Source organism: Haliotis rubra, unplaced genomic scaffold (genome assembly GCF_003918875.1).
Source record: "Haliotis rubra isolate DU_JTF1 unplaced genomic scaffold, ASM391887v1 Scf169, whole genome shotgun sequence".
In the NCBI taxonomy this organism is placed as follows: Eukaryota; Metazoa; Mollusca; class Gastropoda; order Lepetellida; family Haliotidae; genus Haliotis; species Haliotis rubra.
In genome coordinates, this window is record NW_025765658.1 from 226,795 (window position 1) to 242,825 (window position 16,031).

The 16,031-nt window shown below is 40.0% G+C and overlaps 1 protein-coding gene across 1 annotated transcript in view; it reads right to left on the minus strand.

The window, feature by feature from the left end:
• Positions 1-16,031, minus strand: part of LOC124272352 (vascular endothelial growth factor receptor kdr-like) — a 462,777-nt gene that overhangs the window by 136,758 nt on the left and 309,988 nt on the right. The window contains exons 17-18 of the mRNA XM_046707526.1: positions 10,727-10,825; positions 7,446-7,507 (exon numbers count right to left, since the gene is read on the minus strand). Coding sequence (XP_046563482.1) covers positions 7,446-7,507; positions 10,727-10,825 — 161 coding nt within the window. The remainder of the gene's footprint in view (positions 1-7,445; positions 7,508-10,726; positions 10,826-16,031) is intronic.

The window sequence follows — 16,031 nt, forward strand, 5'->3', positions numbered from 1 at the left end:
TTGTGTAGTGTAAACTTGAGGCATTAGACTCAACAATATCCAGCGAAAGAAGCTTCCTGGGTGATAACAATCAGCCTCATTTCCAGGGTCTGGGAACATGATTAGGTCAGGCATGCAAGGTGCCATCAGAAACATCTTCATTTGATGGTTCCTGATCTTGGCTAGGACTTTTGGGATGAGTGCTGTCTGTGGAAAGTCATAGGCAATCATTCCTTCCCAAGATGTCAACATGGCATTCCCTACATAAGCTTTAGGATCTTGGACAGGACTGATATAAGTTGGCAACTGATTATTGAGTGATGTTGTGGACATATCTATGTCAGGCTGTTCCCAATTGATCACGATCTGCCTGAAGACATCTGGATGAAGCATCCACTCTGTTTTTAGAATTTTGTCCAGGTGTGATAACATGGCTGCAAGGATGTTGATCTTCCCTGGGATACACCAAGCCAAAATATTGCAATCCAGACTATCCACAATAACATAAAGTTCATTTGTGAGTAGAACTCTGAAATGGAATTATTTCCTGTTGACAGCAAGCTTATATTCTTGGGAGATAGGTACATTCAGATATGCATTTAGGAGCTTTCTATCGCTCTCATCGCTGCTGACAATTTGTGATCCCAAAACTAATTGGGGTGCCCCATTGGACAAGTGAGTTCTCTTGATGAACTGAAGATGGTACTTTGTACCCATCTTTGATGACCTTGATGATCCACTTGTTGGTTATTATGGTCTTCCAATTTTCTATAATAGATGACAAACCCTGAAATATGTTCACCAGAAAAGCTGGCACCTGTCTCCGATGCGAATCCTTTCTAGTGGTGGTGAGAGATGTTTAAGAAGTTAACTTTGACTTTGGTCCAGGCTTGCAAAACTTCCTCCTCCTCTGGCTGGGATCTTGGGGCCTCAGGTGCAAAGAAGATACTTAAGGTAGGACCCTATAAAACTTCATGTCCTCTTCCAACTTCAGGACTTCCATTGCTTCCTCACATTTGTTGTTGAACAGCTGATCCTCAAGTGCTTGGGAGTATGGCATGTTGTGTATTGTTTATCAGTCTCACGGATTCATGAAAATAAATCTCTATTCTTTTTCCCTTAATACTAGGGTGATCCAGGACTTTAACTCCAGAACTCCTGGAAACCCTAGTCCAGTGAGGGTGGTTTCAAAGGTGAATCCTGTAATCAGATGCATACAAGTGTTCCCTGTAATGCCGAACGTCCCAGCTGATCATGATACTTCAATGAATTAATGCCTCCATTTAAATCCTTGAGTATACATGACTTGAAATGAAGACTCTGGAAGATTACTTTCTGCCGGGTTTTAAACAGAGGAATTTCTGCCTCACACCTCCTCATGATCTGACATTTGTGGCATGGACTCCCGAAACATAACTTCAAGGGCTGTGACTTTATCTGCAAACGTGTATTATTGCTGACTTGAGTTCTGAGGGTTCGAGTGATGATGCCAGCTGCGGTTCCTCTTACGTACAATGACTGGCTGTATCCTTAGATGAGGTAGCAGTATCTGTCATGGTACGATCCAAGGTATCTGTGTATCCTGTGCTGTGTATTGCTTTATGGTGAGAGCAATCTCTGCTTTCCGAGCTGATAGTACTGCTCCTGCGATCTGTATGATCTGTACGTCCTGTGCAGAATGTGCGGCTGGTAGTAACAGGGTGCTCCCTAAGTGTGATAACAGCTCCTTTCCTATCCTTATGGCTGGTGCTGTCCGTGTGTAGCCGGCCATGAAATCCATGCCTTGGACTTGGTCTATATCAGATGTGTTAGTGGCTGTATCCTCAAGGGGGGATTAAAGTACTGTAAAATGGTTGTCCTCCGGAGAGCATACATAAGTCCTAAAACATTCAAAGTAAATTTAAACTCTCCCCTTTTTTAATTGTAGAATATATGTTCGTTTAATTTGTGGCTAGATTATCTAAAATTGCTAATAGCTGAAGGGATGGTGTAAATCCAGCTAGGGTCCATGCAGGAAGCAAATGTACTGTAAGTCCCCATGGTCCCTAGTATGGTGATCTACCTTCAGTTGTTGGCAATATATAGCCTGTTTTTATATTGTATTGTCATCTATAGTTAAACTGTTTTAGATCTAATTACTAGTATTAAATTTGAATCTGTGATTATCTAGTTATTTTACTGTCCTTAGTTGACAGGTTTTTACAATTTACTATTAATTACTATGTATAAAATGAATTGTTCTCATCACGATATGGCTGAAATATTGCCAATGTGATGATAAATTTTAACTCACTCACTATATCAGCTGACAAGGGGAGAAGGTCATGCATCAAGAATGAATCTGAATGTCGGTTGATATCTCCAGATCGTCAGTAATGATAGCAGGAGTAAGGGGACGCTTCTTAGCCATCTCCTTTCTTTATCACTGATCTTTCTTTATCACTATGGCATACTTTTCGAATGCTGCAGGCGATTGAGAGCAACAAAGATCGCACTGGGAAACGAAGGAAAATGGCATCTGCACTAATTCCCAACACTGGCCAGGATCGTGAGCGGACATAACCATTTTGTGAATAAAACAAGTTTTGTAGCCGGAAGGTGAAGCTGAAATATATTGTTTATACTTAAAGTGAAACAGAAATGTTAAGCCTGGGAAATTTAACAGAGAACAAGTAGACACATGTGTTCATGTGAGCCACAGGAAAAATCATAAGGTTCCCACTTGCACGTCAAGGGGAGATAACTCCAACAGATAGCGTTTGGGAAGAACTCAAGGAAGAAGGACAAAACAAGATCATGGGCTTAAAATGTTTTTATTCAAATGAAACCTGTGGATCAGAAACAAGTTTCAGGAATTAAGGCCATCAAGTGGTAGAGGGATGTATTCGTAAGAATTGTGACTGCTATAATCATTAATCATAAAAAGTTCTTTACTCCACAAACACAATGTTTTCAGACTACGTCTTGAATATTCAATCAAATGTCTACATTCATGGAATTTTGACATGATACAGATCATGACCTGTTGAATCTGTTCAACATAAAACCTTAAGAATTTAGCACTACAATCATATCACAATACCTTATGACATAATCTGTGAAAATTTGTTGCAAAAGAAATATACTGGACACACTTACAAGCTGAAAGCATTGTACATGTGCAAGTCAGTGAAGGGCAGTAGTATGATGTATTTAGACAGTTCTGGAAGATACTACAGAGGATTACAACCCTATGGGCCTTTCTATTATATTCTGAACCAGGGTTTTGGAGACTATTCTGGAGTCTTTTTCTTATGCATCTCATCTCCCCAATTACATCTCAAGTGACAAGAACACCAGTATAGTGGGTCATGATCAGTGTACCCAGTATTACCCACTGTACTCTGCCTTTCTTAAAAGTTGGATTACTGTTGCCATGAATATTACCAGCTCTCTCTTTATTGCTATGATCACAGCTTTTGTATTATATTGCCCTTGAACTGTACCTCTGTAGTACGCATGGAGGGGTTTGTATTTAGGAGATAAACGTGCTGTGTTTGGAAATTAGATGAATGTAAGACCGAATAGATAGTCTCTAAATTTTATTTGAAGCCAAATGTGTAGCATGAGGTTTCAAATGATTAATTTAGCGACTATCAATTCGATCCAACATTCACCTAATTTCCAAACACAGTACGTTCATCTCTATTCTACCATTACCGACTTAAAATCGAACTTCTTCGTTCTGCGGAAGACACTGCATAATCCGGCATGGGACGAGAGGCGATTTGAAATTGTCTGTGAAGGGGGTGGTAAGTGCCGTTCGTATCTTTTTTCACACTGCCCCTTAAAAAATATTCTGTCCAAACAAAAGAAACTACTGTTTATTCAAGGCAATAATGTGATACCTAAGAGCTTGGTTTATATAATCCCAACATCAAAATACCGAAACCAGCCTATTGTTTTGTGTGCCGTGTTACTCTACCCCACTGGTCACACAATAATGGAATCGTCTGACCTACTTATTTTCTTGGAAGTAGTAGCTGACAGCGCAACAGTTTGAAATGGCGGACGAACCAGTGTTTACATTTTGAGAAAGGTTGAAATTTGAAATGACTGTGGAAAATACTTCACTGACTGTCGAATCTGAACCCTGCAGAATCGAAGAATAGATCCTTTTCTGATCGACCTACGACCTGTAACTCGCCAAAGACTGTTGATTTTTATGACCGGCGAGTGTCGATCATGATTTTACGTACGTGACTCCACCCCTGCATGCGACGAAAGAGTGACAATGCTGCTTTGTGTACATGCCACTAACTTTGGATTCCTTGGAACATTGTTTTCATCATTTGGGACTGGATTATGGCCAAGCTTTTTGTCAAAGTGTACGAACATAGATCACCAGCAGTGACAGCCTTGCGGGGAAGCTGGCAGAGAGGCTGAGACAGCAGAATTCTGGTGGTTCAAATTTTGACATGTATTTTTTGAACGATGCAACAGGACATGTTGGAGTATATAAATTTGGTGTTTGCCTGACCGTTATCTTGCAAATTTCACATTCTAAACGGAAACATATATATCATTTACCAGGTAGGCAAATTTGTACTACCATTTTGCTGTAAATTTGTATAGATAGAGATGTATTTTAACAAGGCTTTTGGATTTACAAGTTAGATATTGTTTGTTTTTTTGGGGCCTGTTTACTGTAATTGAGTTTGAATATTTTTAATATAGAAGGTAATATAATATGATAGTGAGTTTCTCTAATAATTGTGGAGGAAAAATCATACATTTGTATTTTTCGAGTCATAATAAATGTTTTATAGCATTTACATGTCTGTTGTGTTGATAGTAGCCATATTGGTGGTCAAATTGAAGCAGTGCGGCAGTGAAGTGCCGATTTATTGATTGACTAATCAAATTCGAGCATTTCACTTAGCCATGGTAGAATAATTTGTAAACTTAGTTAATTTTAGAATACAATTGTTAATTACATCTCATTTCTTTATTATTGGTTTCATACTTAATTCTTTTACTGGCTGATTCCTGGTTAGTAAACACATAACATAATTCATTCTACGTAGTGGATGACAGAATAGAACAAGTGTTCAAAATCAGGATCATTCATAAGTCAGGAGAGACCATCTTTACCCCTAACCTTTATAATTGTCAATGAGCTATGCGACTTTTTCTGTTTAGTTATGTTGGGTCTTAGGCATTACTTGATTAATTTACACAGGGTGTAACAGTCTGGACATAGCTCAGTCACTGGTGGGCTAATGGATTCACACAAAACTGGTTGCTTGTCTTAGCGACGTGTTATACAGCAGAGATCATATTCACACAAAGTTGTGTTGCTGCACTCGGAAGATGCTCCAATATAACTTTCATTTGGATACCTTCTGGGAGCACCTTTAAAATACAGCACCTTCTTGTGTCACAAAGTTCTCACGTCACTAAGGCATGCAGCCAGTTTAGTGCGGATCCATCAGATGTGTACCCACAACATCAGGATTGTTAGCCTGACAGCTGCCAACTGGGCCATGTTCACACTGTTGCATTATGTGTAAATTTATCTAGTCATGCCTGTGACATTACAGAAATAAATGGAAAGAATCAAATAGGTCACAACCAATTACAAATGTTACAGGTAAAGTTGGTGTCTCGTGATTTAATCTAAGGACACTTCATGAAAGATGTCAATGCCATTTGGCACAATCATAATTATGTTATGTTGCAGTGTTATTCATTGTGTAACAACATTTAAAGTGTAATACAGTGTATGTATAAAATCCAGTGAGGGGCAGTGATGTGATATATTTAGACTTGCATAATAATCACCACAATCCTATAGGCATCTCCAGGGACACTGAGAGCATAGCAGTGTAGAAAGATCTGGTAGTTTTTGGTATATAAGGAGAGTTAATGCATGCTTCTCGTCTCACATTACATCTCAAGATTTATCAAGACCAGCCTAGCCGCTGATGCTGTGTAAAGCATTCATTCGTTCGTTTCCTGGGAGATAAATATTACCATCACCATCTTTATTATTATAATCACGGCTCTTGTATATTATCTTTGAGTCTAATTTGTGCTGCCAAAGTGATACTTCTGCATTGCTTTAGATGTATTTATTTTATTTTATTTTATAATACAACTGATAATTACATCACAGTTTTGTTGTTTGTTGGTGTCATACCCAGTTCTTTTACGGAATGATTTCTGGTTAACTTTCAAATTGGGAAATAATCCGTAAAATGTCCCATTTCATAATCTACAAGATACCGAGTGGTGTGGAATGACCCGATATGGCACAAACTGAAACGGAAGAAGATGCCAGGCATCATATGCCAAATTCGTGGTACACATGAATGAAATGCTTTTAAAGAATGTGTCGGTGATTTTTGGACAGGAAAGTGTTGCAGGGGAGCACTCTAAGTATAACATGGACCATGCGAAGGAATAAGCATGGCTGGTAACGTCTGGTGGGTGAGTCGGCTTTTGAATCACTACTGAACAAATACATGTGGCACGAAGTATGTGAAAGTGGCTAAATGAAAGATCCAAGACTGTCTAGTAGCCAAAATTTTCAACCACAAATTATTTCATCATATTCTTTTGATGCTTTGGGGGAAAATGTTACAGATGAAACTGCAAAATTAAAAGTAATAGCCAACAAAAGCTAAAGCTTCAGCTCCCATCCTTTACACAGAAATTGGGAACAACCTCCTTCAACCCAAGCATTTGTCTTTCTTGTCATTCACATAGCAACACCAGAGGCTAAAGAACTGATTTATTCACAAAAATGTGCCACGGTAGATAGAGCAGTAAAGGTCTATTAGCTCCCGTTTATAATCCATTTAAGTCCCATAAAATATTAGTAAAATATTTGATATTGAATATATCTAAATTATAAGAGCTTCCATAAATTGCCACTTCCTGTAGAATGTGAAACACCTAATGGCAAACACCAACATCGCTGGTGATAATAATTAGAGATGACAGGTCACTGAGAGGAGCATTTCTATGCCAGTGTTTTTCACAACAAAATTTCACAACTTTCTTCACATGGTATTGTGACGTGTTTGTAAAGTTTGTTGTGCTGAATTCTGAAGGTAGGCCATCATATTGCTATCATACTTCAAGCCAATATAAAATATTTGCATTATGTGCGACTTATGATACTATACTCTAATTTATGAATATATGACTTAGGAACATCCTTGTCATAATATAATCATTTAAAGGTGAGAAATGAACATCTTTCATTTAACAGTATTATATATATAAACCACTTACCATCACGGAGCGGCGAGGTAGCCTAGTGGTTAAAGTGTTTGCTCGTCATGACGAAGACCCGGTTCAATTCCCCACATTGGGTACAATGTGTGAAGCCCATTTCCGGTGTCCCCCGCAGTGATATTGCTGGATTATTGCTAAAAGTTGCGTAAAACTACAACTTGCTCACGCATTCCCTCACTTACCATCCCAAGAGCAACCTGACGTGCATACGACAGTAACATTGTCTGGTCAATGAAGTTCTCTTCTGTCAAAAAAAAAAAGATACAAGGCATTATATGCTATTAGAGAATCTCACATTAATGCAGGAACAGTCGTTATCTTTGAATGTAGACTGAGTAGGTTATATTTTAAGGTTTCACAATTGGCAGCAATAGGACTACATTTCAAATATTATCAACAATGATAATAATTCTTCGAATACTTAATTCCTGAAACTTGAGTCTGATCCAAAGTTAAACTTGATTAACATATTTTAATATCACCTTGTTTTTGTCTTACTTCCTGGTGGTCTTCCCAAGTGTTGATGTGCTCACAGGAACCTCATATTTTTACCTCAAGGAAGGTAGTCTGAGATTCGGGGAAAGGACGGGCGTGTTTGAGGTAGTATTCTAAGAAGTATCATCATTGTTGATAATGCCTCAAAATTCGTATGAATACATCCCTCTAACACTTGATAGCTGAATCCTACATAGGCTTGGTGTGCCCAGAGTACCCCCAATTACATTAGGAAGACAGCCATTGTTTTGATAACACTCGGGAACATTTCTTGCTGTTGTATTTATGTCTTGGTCGACTATGTTGTAATTTCCCGTAAACAATACTTCTGATAATGGTATTATCTCGTCCATTTAATGAAAACAAAGATGCACCCCTGATTGGATATAACCCACTGACATTAATTTAGTCATGGTCTAACATTTGAGGCATTAGACTCAACTATATACAGCAACAGAAGCTTCCAGGATCACATCAATCAACCTCAGGTCCAATCTTAATGTAGATTCAACTTCAGTGATGACTTATTTCTTCATCTTTCCTTCATCTCAAAGTGACAAACATGTTTGGCTTGTAATTGTGCAAGTGATCTACCTCAATCAAGTAAAAGTAAAAAGCTTTCTGCCATCCCCCTCCCTTTTTTCTCCGCAGATGAAGGCGAGGTGGTATGGAAAGGCTGGGCAATAATTTGGGACCGCAATCCCTGCATGACTTGGGTCACATCCCTCAGGTAAAATGTTGTGAATGTGTTCGAGGATGCCTACTGCCAAGCTGACATGATCTGTTCATTTGAGACTGTCTTCCATGAGGCTAAGGATAATGCAATGGCTCTTACCTCATGTGGACGGAGTGATCCTTAGGTAGGTGGCTAGCTTAATGGGTTTTTTTATCTGTCTGAGAAGCAAGTGAGTGAGTGAGTGAGTGAGTTTAGTTTAACACCGCACTCAGCAATATTTCAGCTATATGGCGGTGGTCTGTAAATAATAGAGTCTGGACCAGACAATCCAGTGATCAACAGCATGAGCATTGATCTTGCGCAATTGGGAATCGATGACATGTGTCAACTAAGTCAGTGAGCCTGACCACCCGATCCCGTTAGTCACCTCTTACGACAAGTTTGGGTTACTGAAGGCCAATATTCTAACCCGGACGTTCACGGGTCTGAGAGGCAATGGCCACTAGGGAAGATGTAATGGTTAGTCTTCAAGTAGAGAAGTTGTCATGTGGAATGAGTCCTGAGGATTATGCCTAGTGCTGGATGGCTGGATGTTGATGAACTGATGAATCTACCTCCCAAAGACCTGATGCCCCCTTGTCTCCTTGGTGAGCTCCCCTTCCTGTGAGTAAAGCATCCGAAAAAGAAATCTGGTAATGGTATCCTGACTGGAGTCCCGTGTATAATGTCATCGGGATTCTTCTACCATCCGAGGTCCTTGACCACTAGATCCATGGGTATTACACGTCCTGCTGTTTCTGTTGATTAATTAAATTCTGAATGAATCTGAGATGCAGGCAACCTCTGAATGTTAGATCCTGCATGGATGTGAGCGCTCCTATTGTGTCATCCATTGCTGTAGAGTGTGAGGAGATTTCTCAAACTTTGATATCCTGGTTTGGACATCCTGATAGCATTCAAAAGAGGGGTAAACAATACCTTGCTGAGTGTCAAATATGGCCCCTATATACTTCTGTATCTAGTTTGGGTGAACTTCTGATTTTTTATGCCCTAAGAACCCTAAATTCGTAAGGAAATATCTCAGATATAGGGAGTCGTCTAAAGAGTAATCTACATCAACATTTGAAGACAGGAAATCATTCTGGCATGATGTGATGTAAAAACGGAAGTACCAGACCAGTATCATCGTGAATAGCCATGGAGCCACTGATATTTCAAATGGGAGGACTCTGAACTGGAATGGTCTCCCGTTGACAGCAAAGCATAGATATTTCTGAGAGTCAAGATGGATATGTATGTGTAGATCCTATGCAAACCATAGAGTCCCTTATGGACTACATCCGAAATTTAGGTGGTCATCTAAGGTGTTTCCAGTAGAGGATGAGTTCCATTGAATCATTCTTGAGAACCAGAAGTACCTGAAAGTCTGAGGTCCGAGTTTCAACTCGACAACAGCCTAAAAGGAGGTAACAGCTCCTATTGTTGAATAGCTGCATCTGCTGTTTCGCAAACCAGTCAGTGTGCAGGCGTGGCCTGCCATGAGATCCATGCCTTGGACTTGGTTTCTATCATCTTGCAAGGGGTGGACGTCATGAACCATCTCTCAGCAATGACTGTCAGTTTGGCATAAGCTCACCGAAAGGTTTCATGGCAGCTGATAATACATCCTCCATGATGTATTCAGTTCTGGAGTTGCAGGTGTGATCGGATCAGAACAGACAAGGAGGACGTCATGCTCCCCTGAGTCCATCTGAATGTCAGTTGCTATATCCAAATCATCTGTGATCATGGCACGTGTAAGGGGATACTTCTTGGCCATCTTCTAATCCGGACCCTTCTTTATTCCAGGGCATGCTATTCGAATGCATTCGGCGATAGATTGTGACAGTAATTGAATTAGGACATGAAGGAACATGGTGCCTCCACATATCCTCAAAACTGGCCATGATGATCTTGAGAGGACATAAGCTAACGTGAAAGTAAACAATTATTTGCACTCAAAGGGGAAGTCGAAATCTATTTGCTGCCTTTAGATTTCCCATAATTCCAACGGATAGAGATTGGGAAGACCACTAGCAAGAAGACAACACAAGATGATGGATGTCTAAATGTTTAATTAAACTTAAACCTGTGGATTAGAAACAAGTTTCAGAAAATAAGGCAATGAAAGGGATGTATCCATGAGCGTTGTTGTCATTTAAGAGGTACTGCTGCATTCTTTATTATGATATTATTATACACTCCAGGTTTAAAAGATTCTTTTTAACATCAAAGACTTCAAAATGGACACACCCTCAAAAAACACGTCAGTGTTGACTTGAAATTGATATGATGGCATCGAGGATGCACAGGTTGAGTGACTCTCCTGGGCACCATCAGCACCATATTCACCTGAAAGTGATAACATACCATGAATTTTAAAATAGGTGTTATATTATGTACAGTGGAAACCTGATAAGTAAAATTTCAAGGGACTCGCCAAAATTGTTTACTTATCAGGTATTTTACTTATCCAAACTTATAAAAACCTGCAAATGACAACCATATGCATGTATATGTATGCATATGTAACAATGAACAACTTATCAGGGCTGGCAGTGTATTGTTAACTGCATGACGCCAGCGAGCTGTAAGTAGGATGTTTGTTTGACTGGAGACTGACACGACTGCCCCTCATGTCGGATTATGTGGTGATCGCTAATTTAGTTATCCAGTCTCTTTTGTTAAGTAATTTACTTCCAGGGACCGTGAGAAGACGTTTAGTTAAGCGGTATTGTTTACTTATCCGAGTTTAGTTAACTGGACTGATAATTAATGAAGAAAGTTGCCGGGACCAAAGAAAAGTGTTTACTTATCAGGTCTGTTTAGTTAAGCGGTCTTTACTTAGGCGGTTTCCACTGTGTTAGGTATTCAATTTGGAAGGTAACTCTTGTAGGCTTAAGAATGAACTTTACTATATCAAGTCTTATCTCCCCTGGTGTAGGATGCGGCTTCGTTGGTTGACATGACAGATTTGACAGCAGAAGAGAAAAGAAAGCTGGTTGTAGATGATTTTGAAAGGGGTGTGACAAATGCAACAAAAGTTAGCTGGTAGACAAGACATTCCTCTGTCTAAAGTACGCAGAACTTTGAAGAAAATTCAGTCCGGGCAGGGAGGCCAAGGAAGTTAGGTACTACAGTGCGCCGGCAACTTGGTCAGTTTGTGAGTAGGGGAAATTTGGAAAGCGTTGATGATATCAGAAATGAGGTGATTAATAGAGGAAGTCCCCAGGTATGTAATGAAACCCTTAGACAAGAATTACAAAGGCTTAACTGGGTGGATGAAAGATGCACAAAAAGAAAGGCATTTAAACTGGTGTGGGGCTAATATTTTACACCATATTTTTCTGATGAAAGTTCTGTCTGGCTTTTTCCGAAGTGTGTGAACATTTGGACAAAAGATACCATGAAATCTATCTACTAACGCCCAGACCATAGCCCAAAATTTCACACATTCTCCAGCACGATCCAAAATAAACTGCGGGCTGCACAAAACAGTGGTTGTCGGACAAAATGTTCAATTTTTAGACTGGTCCAACGACAGTCCAAATCTTAACCCTAATGAGAATGTGTGGGGACTAATGAAGGACAGATAAACCTACAAGACTTAGAATGAGTGATTTCAGTTTAACACCGCACTCAGCAATCTTCCAGCTATATGGCAGAAAAGACTTAGAAAGGAGAATATGAAGAAAAAGTGGTTGAATATTAGGTTACATTGTTATACGATTTTTGACAAACTTTGATCCGTAGTGCACATAGGTGCATTCAGTCATGTATCACAAGTTACTGAAAAGACACTTAGAATGTAAGATAATCATATCTCAACATATTCATTTATGTAAAACTTCTATTCTTTACATACATGTATTAGATATTTGCCGAAACATGTTTCTCACTAATTTCAGGGAATACTATATGTCAAGGCAATCCACCAGGTCAGATACTATCGGGTCAAGTTCAGTCTTTATTATAAGTAACGTTAGAGTAGACCAAGGCTAGCAGTTCAGATACTCCAGCTGCTGCTGCCATGTCTAATAAAAAAGCAGCTTCTTTGCATATTGGAGTTATGTAGCCTTTGTGAGAGTGGGAGGTTGACATGGTTCGCATGAAAGAGTAGATAAAACTAATTACCATGTTCACTTTGAATATATTGTGTGAAAGTCTTCCAAGAGAAAGGATAACATGAACCTGTTCAAAATAGGATGGTTTTGTTCTACCATCAAGTTGAAAACCAGGATGATACAAAAATCAACAACCATGGGAATGATGACTGTGGTGTCTCTTTGTCCACATCTTATCCTCCACTGGACAAACGTATACTGTCTATAGGCCTAGACAAGGGAATGTGACATTCTCCAAGATCTCGCACAGCTGCGCAGACAGATTGAGGGAACCTGCATCTCTGCATTATCAGTGAGATAATTTCTAGGCATCGAGATAAAGACTGGGATGGTTACATAAGGTATGTCCAATCTAGGTTGACACTGGTGAACCTGTCAGATCAGTAGGTGGAAAGCTGCATGGAAAGTTGTGTTTGGGCATTTGAATCTATCATGGTACATGGTTTCAGACCCTTGTTTTTCGCTGTTTTTGACATTGTTTCATTTCACTCAAACTCAACGAATATTGAATTAGTTGCTTCACTGCATGTTCCAACATGTCGTTTAAAGTGCCCATTAAGCCCACCAAAAATTGCAATCACCTCAGAGTATAAATGACCACACCGCGTCCATTGGACCTGGGGGTATATTTGGTCCACAGCACCCCATTGCTGGTCTTTAGACCAAATTGGGCAACCTGTTTCCTGTGGGTTGCGGTGGAGGAAGGGATTCTGGTGGCTGAGGGCATAGGAGCCTGGAACAGTGTTCCTATTGCCCAACACACCACTTCGGCCCTAACTTCACCTAGACGGGTGGTTGAATGGGCCCATTTCAATCAATCGGCTGGTCACGCCAGGCCCTGTGCATGGTGACTATTCTTGCACATCTAGTTCCACAAGTTTGAAAGGCATTGGGGTTGTTTCCACGGGAATCAAATGCTTTGCAAATGTTTCACCCTCCTGACCAAGTTGAAAAAATAGCAACAACTACATAAACAATATTTTTTGCTTTATAAATAGTAGTGACTGATCCAGTTTTCTTAAAGCTTTTCTCTTCATACATTACAATGGTACGTTCTCTTTCTTGCATTCGTGAGTAACATTTTGTATAAAACCTTCTCACACCTATTAACACTCTGACTACCTTTCTGATATCTTCCAGGATTTCTACTTGAACATGTTGAAGCTCTTTCATTATGTTTGCCTCTATATCGCCTGGCTTGAACTCCTTGGAGGCACTGGCACATGAGCACTTGTCAGCCTTGATGGAAACTTTCCAGGAAGTGTTACGTCCTGGGAGCATAACCGTTTGATGTATACAAGACTTGTCTGTAATGCATGACTTGCTTGAGGACTATTCCTGTGCCATGGACAGCTTGTAGTAGCATAACATTGGCGTCTTCGATTGGGAAGCACCTCCATGACCATACTGGGCACCACATACGCACATACTGCACCAAGTGAGCTCCGGCATTGTGGACATATAGATCACAGGAACCCTGTCCATACAACTCTGTAAAGGTAGGGTACAACATATCCCGGAGGGTTTCAGCTCTGTTCAAGATCACAGGAACCCTGTCCATACAATTCTGTAAAGGTAGGGTAGAACATATCCCGGAGGGTTTCAGCTCTGTTCAAGATCACAGGAACCCTCTCCATTCAACTCTGTAAAGGTAGGGTAGAACATATCCCGGAGGGTTTCAGCTCTGTTCAAGTAATGTTGACTAATGGAATCTCCAAGAAGAATACATATATATATATACCTCCTGACAAGCAAGCAAGGTTGAAGACCCATTGGGATGAAGCTCGCCAGATATCTTCAGTCCAGTTAATAGACTAGTCAAATTTCTCAGAAATGTGAATGCATGAGGCATTTTCGAGTAAAACAAGCAAACCATGTATTCTGGGGAAGTTTTTAGTGCTGAATACGAATCTGTTGTTTGCTAAGCTCAAAAATGCCTAATTAGGTCACTAATTGGGTCAAAGGTCAATGAGTACAAAATTCATTTTTTTTTTTAAAAAGTGTCATTTATTATTCTCTATCCATACAATTAACTCAATTTACAATATATTGAATAATAATGTTACAACAGGATTTCAAAAAGTTGGATTTCAAGGAAAATCTTAAAGAAGAATTTACTATTTTTGTAAATATCGCCCCAAGGGAGCGACTTTTGACGTCTACATTTTTCTTGCATCATTCATTTACAAATGCACAGAAAGGTTGGATTTCTTACTTCATTTTGACTGGACTACAAAACTGCCCATATAAGCTGCAATTCTAGATTCTAAGTTGCAATATTCAAGATTCTAGTTTGCTCTGTTTCGACAAGGTTTTTGTCCATCATCATGATCATTGCACTTACAAGCCTCAGTGCAAAACTGATCCCTCCACCTCCGACAAGAACAACTGTTGGTTGAGCAGCCTTTGGTGCATTTGCATTGCACTAAATCCTTGCAAGCCTTAGGGATTGGAGGGAGTGAAGTTAGAATAGGGGAAAGCTCTCCATCTGAAAGGTGCCATCCACATTCTGTTGGTAAGGGCACAGCAGGCATTGGATTGCTGGCTTCTCTCCATATGAAACACTGAAAGTTGGCTCGTTCTATATGGTACTTTGCAGCATCACTAGATGGTGGCAACGATTCTGTTGCACGGCATTTATACAGAACAGATTTATATATGTGACATATAAACTTTTCAGCATCTCCCGACACCCGCTCTGAAGGCTTTGGTGACTTCCCAAGGTCCAGGAAAAGACTGATGTGTTTTAGGAAGGTATCCCATCCAGTTTTCTTTGTGTGTCCAGCGAAATAAGACACTATGTCACACCCAGTCAGAGCATGAAAGGCAGGGAGTGTCTCATAGATGTGATCAGCCAATCCAAGTTCCTTTCTTATTTCATGCACAGGGGCATATTTTGTTTTTTTAATTGTGCCAGCCTTTAGCCATAGCTGAGAGCAAGGCATTATTGCGTAGTGAGCCAGCAGCAAAACTAATACATCTGTGTCACGGGCCAACACCACAATGTTCTGTGCATCCGTATGACATGCATGAAGAATAATTCTGGTATCGGCTTCCTCATGATTGCTTTCAAGCAAAGTCATGTCCATTGCAGGGTCCGAACTCTGGGATTCTGTTTCTGAAGCAAAACCACCACTGACAACGACCACTTTCTCAAGAGGTGCTGCATCCATGAGAGCATTTGGCAGGAAACAGGCCAGTTCTGTCTTGTTTTCAGCTGATGCCAGAAAATCTGTCCATTTGTTTGGAAGTGGAACATCCCTGCCTTCTATTAGACGTCTTGATTTCTTTGTACGTTTGACTCTTGATCCTCCTTTGATTGACAGGTCCCTGTAGCGATGAAAGGTAACATCAATTCGATTGTAAGTCTGACCTTGCCAGAAAATGAACTTCACAAATTCATCAGCATATTCACCAAAGGTATTTGCTTTGCC